The sequence below is a fragment of the Nerophis ophidion genome, linkage group LG06 (assembly GCF_033978795.1).
Source record: "Nerophis ophidion isolate RoL-2023_Sa linkage group LG06, RoL_Noph_v1.0, whole genome shotgun sequence".
NCBI classification, from domain to species: Eukaryota; Metazoa; Chordata; class Actinopteri; order Syngnathiformes; family Syngnathidae; genus Nerophis; species Nerophis ophidion.
In genome coordinates this window covers 13,023,431-13,043,280 of record NC_084616.1, presented here as the reverse complement: position 1 = coordinate 13,043,280, position 19,850 = coordinate 13,023,431, and the positions used below count along the sequence as shown (strand labels likewise).

Here is a 19,850-nt window from a genome sequence, read left to right as displayed (position 1 = left end):
TATTGACTCTGAGTATTCCATTTATTCACTATTAGTCAATTATTCTTTTACTCTTTTGGTATTTGTTCATTGACTCTTGATTCATTTATTGACTCTGAGTATTCCATCTATTCACTCTGAGTCGTTCATTCTTTTACTCTTTGGGTATTTGTTCATTGATTCTTTGGCTATTTGTTCATTGACTCTTTGGTTCAGTTTTTGACTCTGAGTAATCCATTCATTCACTCTGAGTCGTTCATTCTTTTACTCTTTGTGTATTTGTTCATTGATTCTTTGGGTATTTGTTCATTGACTCTTTGATTAATTTATCGACTGAGTAGTCACTCATTCCATCTGATTCATTCATTCGTTTACTCTTTGAGTATTTGTTCATTGATCTTTTTGGGGTATTTGTTTATTGACTCTTGATTCATTTATTGACTCTGAGTATTCCATTCATTCACTCTGAGTCAATTATTCTTTTGGTCTTTGGGTATTTGTTCATTGACTCTTTGATTAATTTATTGACTCTGAGTATTCACTCATTCCATCTGATTCATTCATTCTTTTACTCTTTGGGTATATGTTCATTGATCTTTTTGGGGTATTTGTTCATTGACTCTTGATTCATGTATTCACTCAGAGTCATTCATTATTTTACTCTTTGGGTATTTGTTCATTGACTCTTTGAATGCTCATTCATTTATTGACTCTTTGAATACTCATTTATTCCATAACTGTGAGTATTCCATGTATTCATTCATTCACGTTGATCATTCGTTCATCCATCCACTCTTTGAGTATGTGTTCATTCACTCTTCGAATACTCATTCATTCATTGACTTTGAATATTAGTACTGATTCAGTCTTTGACTCTGAGTATTAATTCATTGACTCTTTGAAAACTTATTATTTTATTAATAATTATTTTGCTCTTTGAGTACTTATTAATTGATTCATTCATTCACTCCTAGTATTAATTAATTTGCTCTTTGAATACTCATTCATTCCCCTGAGTATTCATTATTTTCAGTCCATGTAGGAGTTTCATTTATTGACTGGGTATTCATTCATTGATTCTGGGTATTTATTCATTGATTATTTGAATACTCTCTAATTCATTCACTCCTAGAGTACTCATTCTTTCATTCACTCTGAGTATTCATTCATTCGCACTTTGAATATTCATTTGTTCACTCTTAGAGTACTCTTTCATTTTTTGATTACTCATTCTATGTACTCATTCATTGACTCGTTGGGTATTCATTCATTGATTCTTTGATTACTTCTCGATTCATCTACTCTTTGAGTACTCGTTCTTGCATTCACTCTGATTATTCATTCATTCACTCTTTGCACATATTCATTAATTTTTTTGATGACTCACGTATTCACTCTGAGTAGTTCAATCTATGTACTGATTCATTGACTCTTGGTATTCACTCATTAACTATTTGAATACTCTTTCATTAATTTACTCTTTGAGTACTCATTCTTTCATTCACTCTGAGTATGCATTCATTCTCTCTTTGAACATTCATTCGTTCACTCTCTGAGTACTCCTTCATTTTATGATGACTCATTCATTGACTCTGGGTATTCATTCATTAATTATTTGAATACTCTTACATTAGTTTTCTCTTAGAGTACTCATTCTTTCATTCACTCCGAGTATGCATTCATTCTTTCTTTGAATATTAATTCGTTCACTCTTAGAGTACTCATGTTCTCATTCATCGACTCTGGGTATTCATTCATTCATTATTTGAATACTATTTCATTAATTTACTCTTTGAATACTCATTCTTTCATTCACTCTGATTATTCATTCATTCATTCACTCTTTGACTATTAATTTTTTTTGATGACTCATTTATTCACTTTGATTAGTTCAATCTATGTACTGATTCATTGACTCTTTGGGTATTCAGTCATTAATTATTTGAATACTCTTACATTAGTTTTCTCCTAGAGTACTCATTCTTTCATTCATTCTGAGTATGCATTCATTCTCTCTGTGAATATTCATTCGTTCACTCTTTGAGTATTCATTCTTTTTTTTTTTTGATGACTCATTCATTGACTCGTTGGGTGTTCATTCATCGATTCTTTGATTACTCCTTGATTCATTTACTCCTTGAGTACTCATTGTGTCATTCACTCTGACTATGCATTCATTCTCTCTTTGAACATTCATTCGTTCACTCTTTGCGTATTCATACATTTTTTTGATGACTCATTCATTGACTCGTTGGGTACTCCTTGATTCATTTACTCTTTGAATACTCATTCTTTCATTCCCTCTGAGTATTTACTCAGTCATTCATTTTTTCTTTGGGTACTTATTCGTTTATTCATTCATTCACTCTGAATTTATTATTCATTTGAGGACCCTGAGGACTCTTCGTGTTTCAGCAACTACTACTAATACTTTTACCAAGAGGGTACTTGAGTAACTTGTAGTCGGTGTGAGAAGAGTCAGCATAAAATGGTTGACTTGCTTCCTTCCAATTAGCAGATAGTTGTTGGCTATTATTAACGAGTGAATCTCCTCCTCATTATCTCCGAGCTGTCGTCACCTGACTTCTCACCCGCCTCGTCTTCCAATCAACACTCTTGTTTCCTCGCTTCCGTCAATCAGCCTGTTGACATCGACTCCAGGCCGTGTGCCTTTAATGAACGAGCTGTCAAAATAGGAGTCTTTTATCCTTGATTATTGTGCCCACTCGCTCTGACATGATGAGGAATAATTCCAGATAGAGACTGTATTTTCTGGAATATTCCGGAATCAGACTTGTCGTCTGTGGAACGTTTTTTTCCTACTCCTTTTTGGACATGTTGAACTTTTGTCACAACATGTTCCAAACTAACACATTGGTTGACTGAAACGTGCGGGTTCCACGGACCATCAAGGAAGGACAATTTGCTCTTCAGCAGGTTTGACTCTTATTTTTCAATAAAGCTCAATTCCGGTCGGGTCGCTTTTCAGCTCCTTCTCTGCTGCTCGCTCATCGGTTGCTTTTCAGCCGCCCGCGTCTCTGTCGCTCTTCATCTGCTGCGGACTCTCCTCCTTCTGCCCCGAACTCTCCTCCTTCTCCCCTTTTATACACTGCGAGGAGATACGTTGATTGTCTGGTGGTGCGCGATCCACGCACCTGAATTGGGCAGGGCTCCATCGTGCCCCGCCCCGCCGTCGGCCCCGCCTCTCCACAGATACTCATTCATTCATTCACTCTGAGTATTCATTCGTTCATCTATTCACTTGGAGTACTCGTGTATTCATTCGTTCGCTCAGAGTACTCAGTCGAACATTCACTATTTAAGTATTTCTTTGTTTACTGTTTAAATACTCATTTATTTACTCTGAGTTTTCATTCATTTATCTATTCACTTGGAGTACTCTTGTATCCATTCGTTCGCTCAGAGTACTCAGTCGATCGTTCACTAATAAAGTATTTTTTGTTTACTGTTTGAATATTCATTCATTCACTCTGAGTATTAATTCGTTCATCTATTCACTTGGAGTACTCGTGTATCTATTCGTTTGCTCAGAGTACTCAGTCGATCGTTCACTAATTGATTATTTCTTTCTTTATTGTTTGAATATTCATTCATTCATTCACTGAGTATTAATTTGTTCATTTATTCACTTGGAGTACTCGTGTATTCATTTGTTCGCTCAGAGTACTCAGTCGATCATTCACCATTGAAGTATCTCTTTGTTTATTGTTGGAATACTCATTCATTCATTCATTCACTCTGAGTATTCATTCGTTCATCTATTCACTTGGAGTACTCGTGTATCCATTCGTTCGCTCAGAGTACTCAGTCGATCGTTCACTAATAAAGTATTTTTTGTTTACTGTTTGAATATTCATTCATTCACTCTGAGTATTAATTCGTTCATCTATTCACTTGGAGTACTCGTGTATCTATTCGTTTGCTCAGAGTACTCAGTCGATCGTTCACTAATTGATTATTTCTTTCTTTATTGTTTGAATATTCATTCATTCATTCACTGAGTATTAATTTGTTCATTTATTCACTTGGAGTACTCGTGTATTCATTTGTTCGCTCAGAGTACTCAGTCGATCATTCACCATTGAAGTATCTCTTTGTTTATTGATGGAATACTCATTCATTCATTCATTCACTCTGAGTATTCATTCGTTCATCTATTCACTTGGAGTACTCGTGTATCCATTCGTTCGCTCAGAGTACTCAGTCGATCGTTCACTAATACAGTATTTTTTTGTTTACTGTTTGAATATTCATTCATTCATTCACTCTGAGTATTAATTTGTTCATTTATTCACTTGGAGTACTTGTGTATTCATTTGTTCGCTCAGAGTACTCAGTCGATCATTCACTATTGAAGTATCTCTTTGTTTATTGTTGGAATATTCATTCATTCATTCACTCACTCTGAGTATTCATTCACAAAAATCACCAAAAATGATTCCCGGGCGCGGCAACCGTTGCTACTCACTACTCTCCTCAACCTCATTCACTACGAGTACTCATTTGTTCATTCACTATTGAAGTGTTTCTTCATTTGCTCTTTATATATTCAGTCCTTCATTCACTCTGAGTGTTCATTCATTCATCTATTCACTTGGAGTACTCGTGTATTCATTCGTTCGCTCGGAGTGCTTAGTCGATCAGTCACTATTTAAGTATTTCTTTGTTTACTGTTTGAATATTCATTCTTTCACTCTGAGTATTTATTCGTTCATCTATTCACTTGGAGTACTCGTGTATCCATTTGTTCGCTCAGAGTACTCAGTCGATCATTCACTATTTAAGTATTTCTTTGTTTACTGTTGGAATACTCATTCATTCACTCTGAGTATTCATTTGTTCATCTCTTCACTTGGAGTACTCGTGAATTCATTCGTTCTCTCAGAGTACTCAGTCGATCAGTCACTAATTAAGTATTTCTTTGTTTACTGTTTGAATATTCATTCATTCATTCACTCTGAATATTCATTCACCAAAATCACCAAAACTAATTTTCTCCGGCGCGGCCACCACTGCTGCTCACTACTCCCCTCAACTTCATTTACTATGAGTCCTCATATGTTCATTCACTATTGAAGTTTTTCTTCATTTGCTCTTTATATATTCATTACTTCATTCACTCTGAGTATTCATTCATTCATTCATCTATTCACTTTGAGTATTCATTTATTCATTTACTATTTAAGTATTTCTATCTTTCCTCTTTGAATATTCATTCACTCTAAGTATTCATTCACTCATCTATTCACTTTGAGTATTCATTTATTCATTCACTATTGAAATATTTCTTCATTCGCTCTTTATTTATTCATTCCTTCATTCACTCTGAGTATTCATTCATTCATCTATTCACTTTGAGTATTCATTTGTTCATTCACTATTTAAGTATTTCTTTCTTTCCTCTTTGAATATTCATTCACTCTAAGTATTCATTCACTCATCTTTTCACTTTGAGTATTCATTTATTCATTCACTATTCAAGTATTTCTTTCCTCTTTGAATATTCACTCACTCATCTGTTCATTTTTAAAGTTTATGTATTCATTCAGTCACTCTGAGTACTTATTCATTCATCTATTAATTTTTAGTGTTCATGTATTTATTAATTCACTCATCTATTCATTTTCAGTGTTAATTTATTCATTCATTTACTCTGAGTACTTATTCATTCTATCACTTTTGAAGTATTCTTCATTTGCTCTTTGAATACTCATTCATTCATTCACTTGAGGTATGCATTCATTCATTTGTTAATTTTGAGTATTAATTTATTCATTCGTTCACTCTGAGTACAAATTCATTCATTCACTAGTTAAGTATTTGTTTATTTCCTCTTTGAATACTCGTTGGTAAATTCAATCGGAGTATTCCTTCATTTACTCTGAGTACTCATTCATTTATTCACTACTGAAATATTTCTTCATTTGCTCTTTGAATACGTATTCATTCATTCACTCTGAGTATTATTCAAATATTCACTTTTAGTATTCATTTCTTAATTCATTCACTCTGAGTACTCAATCATTCGCTCAGTCGCTATTTAAGTATTTCTTTATTTACTCCTTGAATACTCGTTCATTAATTCATTCGCTCATACAGAGAGGGGTGTCCAAAAAAATGTTTTTAACGTGTTGCAATACTTATCTTAGCTCTTGTCTCAAAGTAGGTGTACTGTCACCACCTGTCACATCACCATCCATGCATCTCCAGGCCAGCCGGGAGACATAGTCCATCTTAGATGAGCTCGGGCTCCGCGGAGCCGGCAGCGTTTATTTTTTTATTTTATTTTTTTTAGACTTATAGTTTCCAGGTGTTGTTGATAAATGGCTTTTGGCGTTGCGTAGTAGAGTTTTAACCCGCACTTACGGATGTAGCGAACGACTGTCGTTGCCGACAGTGGTTTTCTGAAGTGTTCCTGAGCCCATGTGGTGATATCCTTTACACACTGATGTCGCTTTTTGATGCGGTAACCGGGCATTCCATGTCGGTTTCCAGCCTTGCCGCTTACATGCAGTGATTTCTCTAGATTCCCTGAACCTTTTTGACGATATTACGGACCTTGGATAGTGAAATCCCTAAATTCCTTGCAATAGCTGGTTGTGAAATGTCGTTCTTGATCGGAATTTGTTGACAAAGTGGTGACCCAGTCCCCGTCCTAGTTTGTGAATGAAGCTGCTTTTAATACCCAATCATGGCACCCACTTGTTCCCAATCAACCCGTTCACCTGTGGGATGTTCCAAATAAGTCTTTGATGAGCATTCCTCAACTTTCTCCGTCTTTTTTGCCACTTGTGCCAGCTTTTTGTGAAACACGTCGCAGGCATCCAATTTCAAATGGGCTAATATTTGCAAAAAATAACATCGTTTCGCAGTTGTAGTTAACTGTGTTATTACTCTCTGGTTCAATCCCCATCTAGTACCAACATCGTCACGTCCGTTGTGTCCTTGAGCAAGACACTTCACCCATCAGTGTGTGAATGGGTGAATGTGGAAGTAGTGTCAAAGCGCTTTGAGTACCTTGAAGGTAGAAAAGCGCTATACAAGTACAACCCATTTACCATTTATTTAAACAAAAATCCCACCTGGCTCATTTACTATTGTCTTGACCCGAGATCTACAAAGTGTAGAGGAAGCAGGGCCTCAGTCCCCTCCTCTTGAACTGTTTTGTAACCAAAGGCAGCGGCTGCTTACGACCCCCTTCCTTTAGAAACAGCTGTTGCCATGTAATCAGGGAGAGTCCAAGCCCAGACGTCTCTCCTCAATTGAGCCAAATTTAATCCTGTCTCTGTTTAATTCCTTGCTTCTTGTCTTGTTTAATATATGTGTTTGAACCTGATAAACCGGTCCAGAAAAACACGCTGGGTGTCAGCGCAGATATAAAGTGTCGTGATACACGTCTGTGACGACTTGTGTTTGTGGTGATGGAGCTTGTCCTTCACTTTCAGGCGGCCGGCAGACATTTCTGTCGCGTAAAAAAAAAAAAGGGTGAGAAGAAGCAAGAGGCGTTGACAGGAAGCGCTGGAGGGGGATTGTCATGTTGCTCACACTTGCGTTGTCTCCTGGAAAATGTCTGCTGACCTTCCTCAAGATGCAAGCTGGACTTCCCGCCCCTTTCTTACTGGGAAATGTAAAAAAAAATGGAACATCACGCTAACGAGAAAGTGAGCCTGGCATTCTGTGAAATGCCAACATAAAGGTTCATCGTGACAGCCAATCACAACAATGCCGTTCAGGTACGCCCCCTGGTGGCCGTGGGCATTTATGCAAATGAGGTAGACTACTTATTGTGTGTGTCTGTCAGTATGGTGGCCCGCAGGGACAAACTTGCAGCCGCGTCCAAAGTCTTCAAGCTGCAACAACACTGACGCCACAAAACATGCAAAATGCTGCCTGATAATAATCATGCAAACAGCAGAAGAAATATATGATGTCATCAAAATAATAATAATAATGTTAACTCACTTCCGGGTGTGCTAATTAACTTCCTGGTATGCTAACTCACTTCCTGGGATGCTACCCCACTTCCTGGTATGCAAACTAACTTCCTGGTATGCTACCTCACTTCCTGGTATGTTAACTAACTTCCTGGTGTGCTACCTCACTTCCTGGTGTGCTAACTAACTTCCTGGTATGCTACCTCACTTCCAGGTGTGCTAAATAAGTTCCTGGTATGCTACCTCACTTCCTGGTGTGCTAACTAACTTCCTGGTATGCTAACTCACTTCCTGGTATGCTACCCCACTTCCTGGTATGCTAACTAACTTCCTGGTATGCTACCTAACTTCTTGGTATGCTAACTAACTTCCTGGTATGCTACCTCACTTCCTGGTATTCTAACTAACTTCCTGGTATGCTACCTCACTTCCAGGTGTGCTAAATAAGTTCCTGGTATGCTACCTCACTTCCTGGTGTGCTAACTAACTTCCTGGTTTGCTAACTAACTTCCTGGTATGCTACCTCACTTCCTGGTAGGCTAACTAACTTCTTAGTATGCTACCTCACTTCCTGGTATGCTAACGAACGTCCTGGTATGCTACCTCACTTCCTGGTATGCTACCTGACTTCCTGGTATGCTAACTAACGTCCTGGCATGCTACCTCACTTCCTGGTGTGCTAACTAACTTCCTGGTATGCTAACTGACTTCCTGGTATGCTAACTAACTTCCTGGTATGCTACCTCACATCCTGGTATGCTAACTAACTTCCTGGTATGCTACCTCACTTCCAGGTGTGCTAACTAACTTCCTGGTTTGCTAACTAACTTCCTGGTATGCTACCTCACTTCCTGGTATGTTAACTAATCTCTTGGTATGCTAACTAATTTCCTGGTATGCTATCTGACTTCCTGGTTTGCTAACTGACTTTCTGTTAGGCCACCTCACTTCTTGGTATGCTACCTCATTTCCTGGTATGCTAACTGACTTCCTGGTATGCTACCTCACTTTCTGGTATGCTACCTCACTTCCTGGTATGCTAACTAATTTTCTGGTATGCTATCTGACTTCCTGGTTTGCTAACTGACTTTCTGTTAGGCCACCTCACTTCCTGGTATGCTACTCACTTCCTGGTATGCTACCTCACTTCCTGGTATGCTAACTGACTTCCTGGTATGCTAACTGACTTCCTGGCATGCTACCTCACTTCCTGGTATGCTAACTGACTTCCTGGTATGCTACCTTACTTCTTGGTGTGTTAACTCACTTCCTGGTATGCTACCTTACTTCCTGGTGTGCTAACTCACTTCCTGGTGTGCTAACTAACTTCCTGATATGCTACCTCACTTCTTGGTGTGCTAAGTAACTTCCTGGTTTGTTATTTTTTTGCTTTTGGGTCATTTCAGATGAGTTTTTGCAGTGTATGTCAAAAACGTAACACAAAAATAAAACATTAGCTTCTAATTCAATTTGCAGCTCATGTTGTTGTGTAGTAGTGTTGTTGTGTAGCTGTGAGGATGCAAGCAGCACAAAGTTGACTGATGTGTTCTTCTCTACAATCAGGCTGCAGTGGGAATAATAAGATCAAAAATAAAACCACTTCATTCACGTCCGCACACCTGATGCAGCCGCTGCTAATGAAAATGGAATTTGTAGTGTGTGTGTGTGTGTGTGTGTGTGTGTGTGTGTGTGTGTGTGTGTGTGTGTGTGTGTGTGTGTGTGTGTGGACTTGAGCTGCTCCATGGTGTAAATGTTAATGTGTCACACTAGCAGTGGTTCAGCAGGTGGGCGTGGTCAGGTCATGTGACGGTCGCAACGCTAACATAGTCATGTGAGCTACATGCTAACGTTGCATTTTAACATTCTTCTAGGTTAGCAACACTATCATAGTCATGTGAGCTACATGCTAACGTTGCATTTTAACATTCTTTTAGGTTAGCAACTTTATCATAGTCGTGAGCTACATGCTAACGTTACACTTTAACATTATTCTAGGTTAACAACACTATCATAGTCTTATGAGCTACATGTTAACATTACATTTTAACATTCTTCTCAGTTAGCAACACTATCATAGTCATATAAGCTACATGCTAACGTTACATTTTAACATTCTTCTCAGTTAGCAACACTATCATAGTCATATGAGCTACATGCTAATGTTACATTTTATCATTTTTCTCGGCTAGTAACACTATCATAGTCATGTGAGCTACATGCTAACGTTACATTTTAACATTATTCTAGGTTAGCAACATTATCATACTCATGTGAGCTACATGCTAACGTTACATTTTAACATTCTTTTAGGTTAGCAACACTATCATAGGCATGTGAGCAACATGCTAATGTTACATTGTACCATTCTTTTAGGTTAGCAACACTATCATAGTCATTTGAGCAACATGCTAATGTTACATTTTAACATTCTTTTAGGTTAGCAACACTATCATAGTCATGTGAGCTACATGCTAACGTTACATTTTAACATTCTTCTAGGTTAGCAACACTATCATAGTCATGTGAGCAACATGCTAACGTTACATTTTAACATTCTTTTAGGTTAGCAGCACTATCGTAGTCATGTGAGCAACATGCTAATGTTACATTGTACCATTCTTTTAGGTTAGCAATACTATCATAGTCATGTGAGCTACATGCTAGCGTTACATTTTAACATTCTTCTCAGTTAGCAACATAATCATAGTCATTTGAGCAACATGCTGATGTTACATTTTAACATTCTTCTCGGTTAGCAACATTATCATAGTCATGTGAGCTACATGCCAACGTTACATTTTAACATTCTTCTAGGTTAGCAACACTATCGTAGTCATGTGAGCTACATGCTAACGTTACATTTTAACATTCTTTTAGGTTAGCAACACTATCATAGTCATGTGAGCAACATGCTAATGTTACATTTTAACATTCTTTTAGGTTAGCAACACTATCATAGTCATGTGAGCAACATGCTAATGTTACATTTTAACATTGTTTTAGGTTAGCAACACTATCATAGTCATGTGAGCTACATGCTAACGTTAAATTTTAACATTCTTCTAGGTTAGCAACACTATCATAGTCATGTGAGCTACATCCTAAAGTTACATTTTAACATTCTTTTAGGTTAACAACACCATCATAGTCATGTGAGCTACATGCTAACATTACATTTTAACATTCTTATAGGTTAGCAACACTATCATAGTCATGTGAGCAACATGCTAATGTTACATTTTAACATTTTTCTAGGTTAGCAACACTATCATAGTCATGTGAGCAACATGCTAATGTTACATTTTACCATTCTTTTAGGTTAGCAACACTATCATAGTCATGTGAGAAACATGCTAATGTTACATTTTAACATTCTTTTAGGTTAGCAACACTATCATAGTCATCTGAGCTACATGCTAACGTTACATTTTAACATTATTCCAGGTTAGCCACACTATCATAGTCATGTGAGCTACATGCTGATGTTATATTTTAACATTCTTCTAGGTTGGCAACATTATCATAGTCATGTGAGCAACATGCTAATGTTAAATTTTAACATTCCTCTAGGTTAGCAACACTATCATAGTCATGTGAGCTACATGCTAATGTTACATTTTAACATTCTTTTAGGTTAGCAGCACTATCGTAGTCATGTGAGCAACATGCTAATGTTACATTGTACCATTCTTTTAGGTTAGCAATACTATCATAGTCATGTGAGCTACATGCTAGCGTTACATTTTAACATTCTTCTCAGTTAGCAACATAATCATAGTCATTTGAGCAACATGCTGATGTTACATTTTAACATTCTTCTCGGTTAGCAACATTATCATAGTCATGTGAGCTACATGCCAACGTTACATTTTAACATTCTTCTAGGTTAGCAACACTATCGTAGTCATGTGAGCTACATGCTAACGTTACATTTTAACATTCTTTTAGGTTAGCAACACTATCATAGTCATGTGAGCAACATGCTAATGTTACATTTTAACATTCTTTTAGGTTAGCAACACTATCATAGTCATGTGAGCAACATGCTAATGTTACATTTTAACATTGTTTTAGGTTAGCAACACTATCATAGTCATGTGAGCTACATGCTAACGTTAAATTTTAACATTCTTCTAGGTTAGCAACACTATCATAGTCATGTGAGCTACATCCTAAAGTTACATTTTAACATTCTTTTAGGTTAACAACACCATCATAGTCATGTGAGCTACATGCTAATGTTACATTTTAACATTCTTATAGGTTAGCAACACTATCATAGTCATGTGAGCAACATGCTAATGTTACATTTTAACATTTTTCTAGGTTAGCAACACTATCATAGTCATGTGAGCAACATGCTAATGTTACATTTTACCATTCTTTTAGGTTAGCAACACTATCATAGTCATGTGAGAAACATGCTAATGTTACATTTTAACATTCTTTTAGGTTAGCAACACTATCATAGTCATCTGAGCTACATGCTAACGTTACATTTTAACATTATTCCAGGTTAGCCACACTATCATAGTCATGTGAGCTACATGCTGATGTTATATTTTAACATTCTTCTAGGTTGGCAACATTATCATAGTCATGTGAGCAACATGCTAATGTTAAATTTTAACATTCCTCTAGGTTAGCAACACTATCATAGTCATGTGAGCTACATGCTAATGTTACATTTTAACATTATTCTAGGTTAACAACAGTAGCATAGTCATGTGAGCTTTATGCTAATGTTACATTTTAACATTCTTCTCAGTTAGCAACACTATCATAGTCATGTGAGCTACATGCTGACGTTACATTTTAACATGGCAACACTATCATAACCATGTGAGCTACATGCTAACGTTACATTTTTACATGGCAACACTATCATAGTCATGTGAGTTACATGCTAACGTTAAATTTCAACATTATTTTAGGTTAGCAACAGTAGCACAGCTATGTTAGCTACATGCTAACATTCCATTTATTACAAAAACTGAGATAAAAAGTCCGATTTTAGATGAGGGAGAAACACTGGCAGATTATTTGGCAAGAAGAAGTTCCAATGAGGACTAGCGGTTACGGTACAGGACGTAAGCAGGATGTGTCAAGAAGAAGAAGAACACGAAGCTCCAGAGGGTCCCTCGTCAAACAAATGAGCTCTGACATCAGAGCTTCAGGCGCCTGCGCCCACCCGACTAATCGGCAGCTTCAGAACCATGTGAGCCTTCAGCAGACGAGGGCATGACGAGCGTTTGCCAAGCCCGAAGAAGCAAACTGTCATTAAAAGGCTCTCTCAAAACCAGTAAAGTTTGCACATTGTGTAAACGGTAAATACAAACGGAATACAAGTATTTGCTAATCCTTTTCAATTTATATAAAATATACCAGATATTTAACTTTTTTTTTTTTTTTTTTTTTTTTTTGCAAATAATCAACAACTTAGAATTTAATGGTAACAACATGTTGCAAAAATTTTGGCACATTGGGCATTTTTACCACTGTGTTACATGGCCTTTCCTTTTAACAACACGCAGTAAACGTTTTGGAACTGAGGAGACATCTCCGTTTTCATGTTAAAAGTTAATATTAGCATGTAGCTCATTTACTATGCTAGTGTTGATAACCTAACATGATGTAAAATTGTAATGTTAGCTTCTAGCTCACATAGCTATGCTAGTCTTGCTAACTTTGCATGATGTTAAAATTAATATTACCACTTAGCTCTTTTAATATGCTAGTGTTGATAACCTAGCATGATGTAAAAATGTTAATGTTAGCATCTAGCTCACATAGTTTTGCAAACTTTTATAATTTTAAAAATTAATATTAGGACATAGCTCATTTACTATGCCAATGTTAATAACCTAGTATTATGTAAAAATGTGATGTTAGCATTTAGCTTACAACGCTATGATAGTGTTGCTAACTTTGCAATTTGTTAAAAATTCATATTAACACACCACTCATTTACTATTCAAGTGTCAATAACCTAGCATAATGTAAAAATGTAATGTTAGCATCTAGCTCACATAGCTATGCTAGTGTTGCTAACTAACTTTGCATGATGTTAAAAGTTAATATTAGCACGTAGCTCATTTACTAAACTAGTGTTAATAACCTAGCAAAATGTAAAAATGTAATGTTAGCATGTAGCTCACATAGCTATGCTAGTGTTGCTTGCTAATTTTGCATGATGTTAAAAGGTAATATTGGCACGTAGCTCTTTCACTATGCTAGGGTTTATAACGTAGCATAATGTAAAAATGTAATGTTTGCATGTAGCTCACATAGCTATGCTAGTGTTGCTTGCAAATTTTGCATGGTGTCAAAAGTTAATATTGGCACGTGGCTTTTTCACTGTGCTAGTGTTTATAACAGCATAATGTAAAAATGTAATGTTAGCATGTAGCTCACATAGCTATGCTAGTGTTGCATACCTATGGACGGCATGGAGATCGAACCAGGAACCCTCAGGTTGCTGGCGCGACCACTCTCCCAACCGCGCCAGCAATTTGAAGGTTCCTGGTTCGATCCCCACCTTCCAACAACCTTGTTTCATCCGTTGTGTCCTTGAGCAAAGACACTTCACCCTTGCTCCTGATGGGTGCTGGTTAGCGCCTTGCATGGCAGCTCCCTCCATCAGTGTGTGAATGTGGAAGTAGTGTCAAAGCGCTTTAAGTACCTTGAAGGTAGAAAAGTGCTATAACCCATTCACCGTTTACATCTGGTCCCGGGCGCCCACAAAAGGTGTAAACTCTTGACAACAGAGACAGAGAGACTTTGGCGGGGTGGAGCAGTGGATGCCCCGAGGCACACAGACGTACGGCGACAGTAATGCGAGGTGACGGCCGAGTCGTCCAGGAACGGCGAGGCAAGGCGAGCGTGCGCCAGCGAATGAAGCGAGAAAAGCCGAAGCTAAGAGACGTTTGTCTGTCCAATGTCTCACACACACATACTACATGCCATTATTCAATTAACACTCTTTTTATTATATCATATTATATTATTGTTTTATTTTATATTATATTTATTATTACTATTATTATAATTATTTTAATATTTTTATTATATATTTTATTGTATTATATATTGTATATTGTTATTTTATTACATTATATTTTATATTGTTATTTTGAATTTTTATTATTATATTACATTATATTATTTTATTATAGTATGTTATAGTATTGTATTATTATATATTTTATATTATTATTTATTATATTATATATTTTATATTATTATCTTGTATAATATTATTTTATATTATATTGTATATTGTTTTATTACATATTCTATATTATTACTTTATTACATTATATTATTGTTATCGTACATTATTATTTTTATTATATTGTATTATATTGTGTTATTATTATTATATTATTATATATTTTATATTATTATTTTATTATACTATATTATATTATTTTATTATATTATTCCATGTTTTATATTATTGTATTATATTATTATATTATATTAGTATTGTTGCTATTATTTTATTACATTATAATATATTATTATTTTATATTTTTGTATTATGATAAGTAGTATTATTATATTTGTTTCATTGGATTATATTATATATTTCATATTATTTTATATATTATTGTTTTATATTATTATTATTGTATTATATATTTTATATTATTATTATATTATTTTGTATCATTTTATATTGTATTATATATTTGATATTAGTATTTATATTATATTATATATTGTATATCATTGTATTATATTATTTTATTTTTATTGTATTATATTAGTATTATTATATTATATTATTATATGATATCATATATTTTGTATTATTTTTATTACATTATATTATATTATTATTTTATATTAAATTATTTTATTACATTATTATTGTTATATATATTATTACTATGTATTTGATATTATTAATTTATTATATTATATAATATTATATTATTATTAGTACGCTTTCATCCTATGGACTCACTCATACAAACAGCCTGCATGTTAACCTGATAGCACTTTCTGCTATACTTAAGTCAATTTTGCAAACCTTTAAAAAGAAGAAAGTGAAACTTACATAAAATAACAACAATCCATCTTAATGTTGTGCCGATACCAATATTTTGATACTTTTCGATACTTTTCTATATAAAGGGGCCACAAAAAAAATGCATTATTGACTTAGTTTCAACAAAAAACATATGTTTATTATTGCACTTTAGTCCTTAAATCAAATAGTGAACATTCTACACAACTTGTCTTATAGTAGAAAGTAAACAAACAAAGGCTCCTAAACAAAGGACAAACTGTAAAAAATTTTCATTTACTGTTAATATCTGCTTATTTTCTGTTTCAACATGTTCTATCTACACTTCTGTTCAAATGTAATAATCACTTATTCTTCTCTTCTTTGATACTTTAAATTAGTTTGGGATGAGACCACAAATGTAGATATCGATCCGATACCAAGTAGCGTTTTTGATTCATTAGTACCACGATACTATACTACTACCGCGATACCTAAATATCAACATTTAAATCATTACGGCTCCAGCGTCAAGTGAGTTAGCATCGAGCATTTATACTTCAAATAAAAGCTTAATGATATTGGATATTGGTCCGATATCGGCAAAACAAGCATCAGGTTGTATCGGCCCGCAGCTAAAATGTCTGATACAAGGTAAACATGTCATCTTGCTAGCTTAGCAGCTTGTCTCCACTTCAGAGACGTTCAAACATTAAAAAAAAATGTACTGAAATAAATGCACTAGCTTGATGCTAATTAAAATGGGATTTGCAATACACATGCTACCAATTAGCATTAGCGGTTTTTAGACCAACCAATTTGGCAACGAAAACCGCAACTAAGATGCAGGTGGCAACACTTACAGTATAAACACTTTGTAGGGCACAACAAAAGACATTCCATGGCAAAGACGACTTCTCTCCTGAAGCGGCTCAACGAGGACCAATTCAAATGAATGCATGTACAAAATCAAGACTTAATCGAGTATTAATGGTGGCCACAGTTTGACCCTGGAACAGACTGTTTGTCAGCACTTCTTTTTACACTTGTGTGACAGTTAAAAACGTTAAAATCTAAATGTAAACATTACCTTTAACCTAAAAAAAAACATTTATGGTGGCCACAGTTTGACCCTGGAACAGACTATTTATATTCACATTATTATCAGCACTGGTTAACTTCTTTTTACACTTGTGTGACAGTCAACGATGCCCATCCATCAATCCATTTTCTACCACTTATTCCCTTTGGGGTGGCGGGGGGCGCTGGTGCATATCTTAGCTACAATCGGGCGGAAGGCAGCGTATACCCTGGACAAGTCGCCACCTCATTGCAGCAGTTAAGAATGTAAACATTACCTTTAGCCTTAAAAAAAACATTTATGGTGGCCACAGTTTGACCCTGGAACAGACTATTTGTATTCACATTATTATCAGCAGTGATTAACTTCTTTTTACACTTGTGTGACAGCTAAGAATGTCCATCCATCTATCCATTTTTCTACTGCTTGTCCTTTAGTTGTAATGTGAATCACCCCTTTAGACCTAATAAAGCATTTATGGTGGCCACAGTTTGACCCTGGAACAGACTATTTATATTCACATTATTATCAGCAGTGATTAACTTCTTTTTACACTTGTGTGACAATTAAAAATGTTCAAATCTAAATGTAAACATTACCTTTGACCTTTAAAAAAAAACATTTAAGGTGGCCATAGTTTCACCCTGGAACAGACTATTCATATTCACATTATTATCAACAGTGTTTAACTTCTTTTTGCACTTGTGTTACAGTTAAAAATGTAAATGTAAACATTACCTGTAGCCTTAAGAGAAACATTTATTGTGGCCACAGTTTGACCCTGGAACAGACTATTTATATTCATATTATCATCAACACTGGTTAACTTCTTTTTACACTTGTGCATCAGTTCCGAACGTTGTAACATAAATGTAAACATTACTATTAGTGGTAATAAAAAAAATTATAGTGGAGAGTTTGACCCTGGAACAGACTATTTATATTCACATCAGTATCAACACTGGTTGACTTCTTTTTACACTTGTGTAGCAGTTAAAAACGTTAAAATCTAAATGTAAACATTACCTTTAACCTTGAAAAAAACATTTATGGTGGCCACAGTTTGACCCTGGAACAGACTATTTATATTCACATTATTATCAGCAGTGATTAACTTCTTTTTACACTTGTGTGACGATTAAGAATGTCCATCCATCTATCCATTTTTCTACTGCTTGTCCTTTAGTTGTAATGTGAATCAGCTTTAGACTTAATCAAGCATTTATTGTGGCCACAGTTTGACCCTGGAACAGACTATTTATATTCACATTATTATCAACAATGTTTAACTTCTTTTTACACTTGTGTAGCAGTTAAAAATGTTGAAATATAAATGTAAACAATACCTTCAACCTTAATAAAGCAGTTATAGTGGCCACAGTTTGACCCTGGAACAGACTATTTATATTCACGTTATTATCAACAGTGTTTAACTTCTTTTTACACTTGTGTGACAGTAAAGCATGTTAAAATGTAAATTTAAACCTCACTAATAGTGTTAAAAAAGCAGTTATGGTGGCCACAGTTTGACCCTGGAACAGACTATTTATATTCACACTATCATCAACACTGGTTAACTTCTTTTTACACTTGTGCATCAATTCCGAACGTTGTAACATAAATGTAAACATTACTATTAGTGGAAATTAAAAAAATTATAGTGGAGAGTTTGACCCTGGAACAGACTATTTATATTCACATCAGTATCAACACTGGTTAACTTCTTTTTACACTTGTGTAGCAGTTGTGAATGTTCAAATATAAATGTAAACATTACTATTAGTGGAAATTAAAAAAATTATAGTGGAGAGTTTGACCCTGGAACAGACTATTTATATTCACATTATTATCAACAGTGTTTAACTTCTTTTTACACTTGTGTGACAGTTAAAAATGTTCAAATATAAATGTAAACATTACCTTTAACCTTAATAAAGCAGTTATGGTGGCCACAGTTTGACCCTGGAACAGACTATTTAAATTCACATCATTATCAACATTGTTTAACTTCTTTTTACACTTGCGTGACGGTTAAGAATGTTACATTTTAAATGTAAACATCACTAATAGTGTTAATAAAGCATTTATGGAGGCCACAGTTTGACCCTGGAACAGACTATTTATATTCACAACAGTATCAACACTGGTTAACTTCTTTTTACACTTGTGTGACTGTTAAAAATGTTCAAATATAAATGTAAACATTACCTTTAACCTTAATAAAGCAATTATGGTGGCCACAGTTTGACCCTGGAACAGACTATTTCTGTAGTCGACTACATTTAAATTAGCAGACGACGTGTTGCACTCCAATATTTACACAAATATAACAATTTTTTTTTAAAAATAAAAAAAGTGATATTAGCAGGGTGTCGACGTGACCAAAAATAAACGCGGGGCTTTTGGAAAATGAAGAATATTTTTGGCAAGACGTGCCAAAAGGCTTGAAAAAGTTGCATCATCACCATAACCGTGGCGGCGCCGCTCCCTACCTGGCGGCGTGTGTCCGTGCGGCAGCAGGAAGAGGAAGTCCCGACAGGTGTCCTGGTCCAGCAGCGTGCTGTTGTGCAGGCAGAGGTCCAGGATGAGGGTCAGGGCCGTGTGACACATCAGCTCATTGTCCGCACGATCCTCACTCATGCTGCTCCCAGCTGCAGCTCCGCTCGGGAGTGAGCTCAGCCGAGGACACACACACACACACACACACACACACACACACACACACACACACACACACACGCACACACACACACGCTTCATCTCGTCCTTCTGCCTTGCTGCTTTAGTGTGGAAGTCCACTCTTTAGACCAGGGGTGTCAAA

The 19,850-nt window shown here is 35.5% G+C and overlaps 1 protein-coding gene across 2 annotated transcripts in view; it reads right to left on the bottom strand.

The window, feature by feature from the left end:
- syt6a (synaptotagmin VIa) overlaps positions 1–19,646 on the bottom strand; it is a 159,532-nt gene extending 139,886 nt beyond the window's left edge. For both annotated transcript variants that reach the window (XM_061902693.1, XM_061902696.1), the window contains exon 1: positions 19,522–19,646. In XM_061902693.1, the coding sequence (XP_061758677.1) occupies positions 19,522–19,639 (118 nt within the window). In that variant the 5' untranslated portion in view covers positions 19,640–19,646. The remainder of the gene's footprint in view (positions 1–19,521) is intronic.
- Between the last annotated feature and the right edge of the window lie 204 nt (positions 19,647–19,850).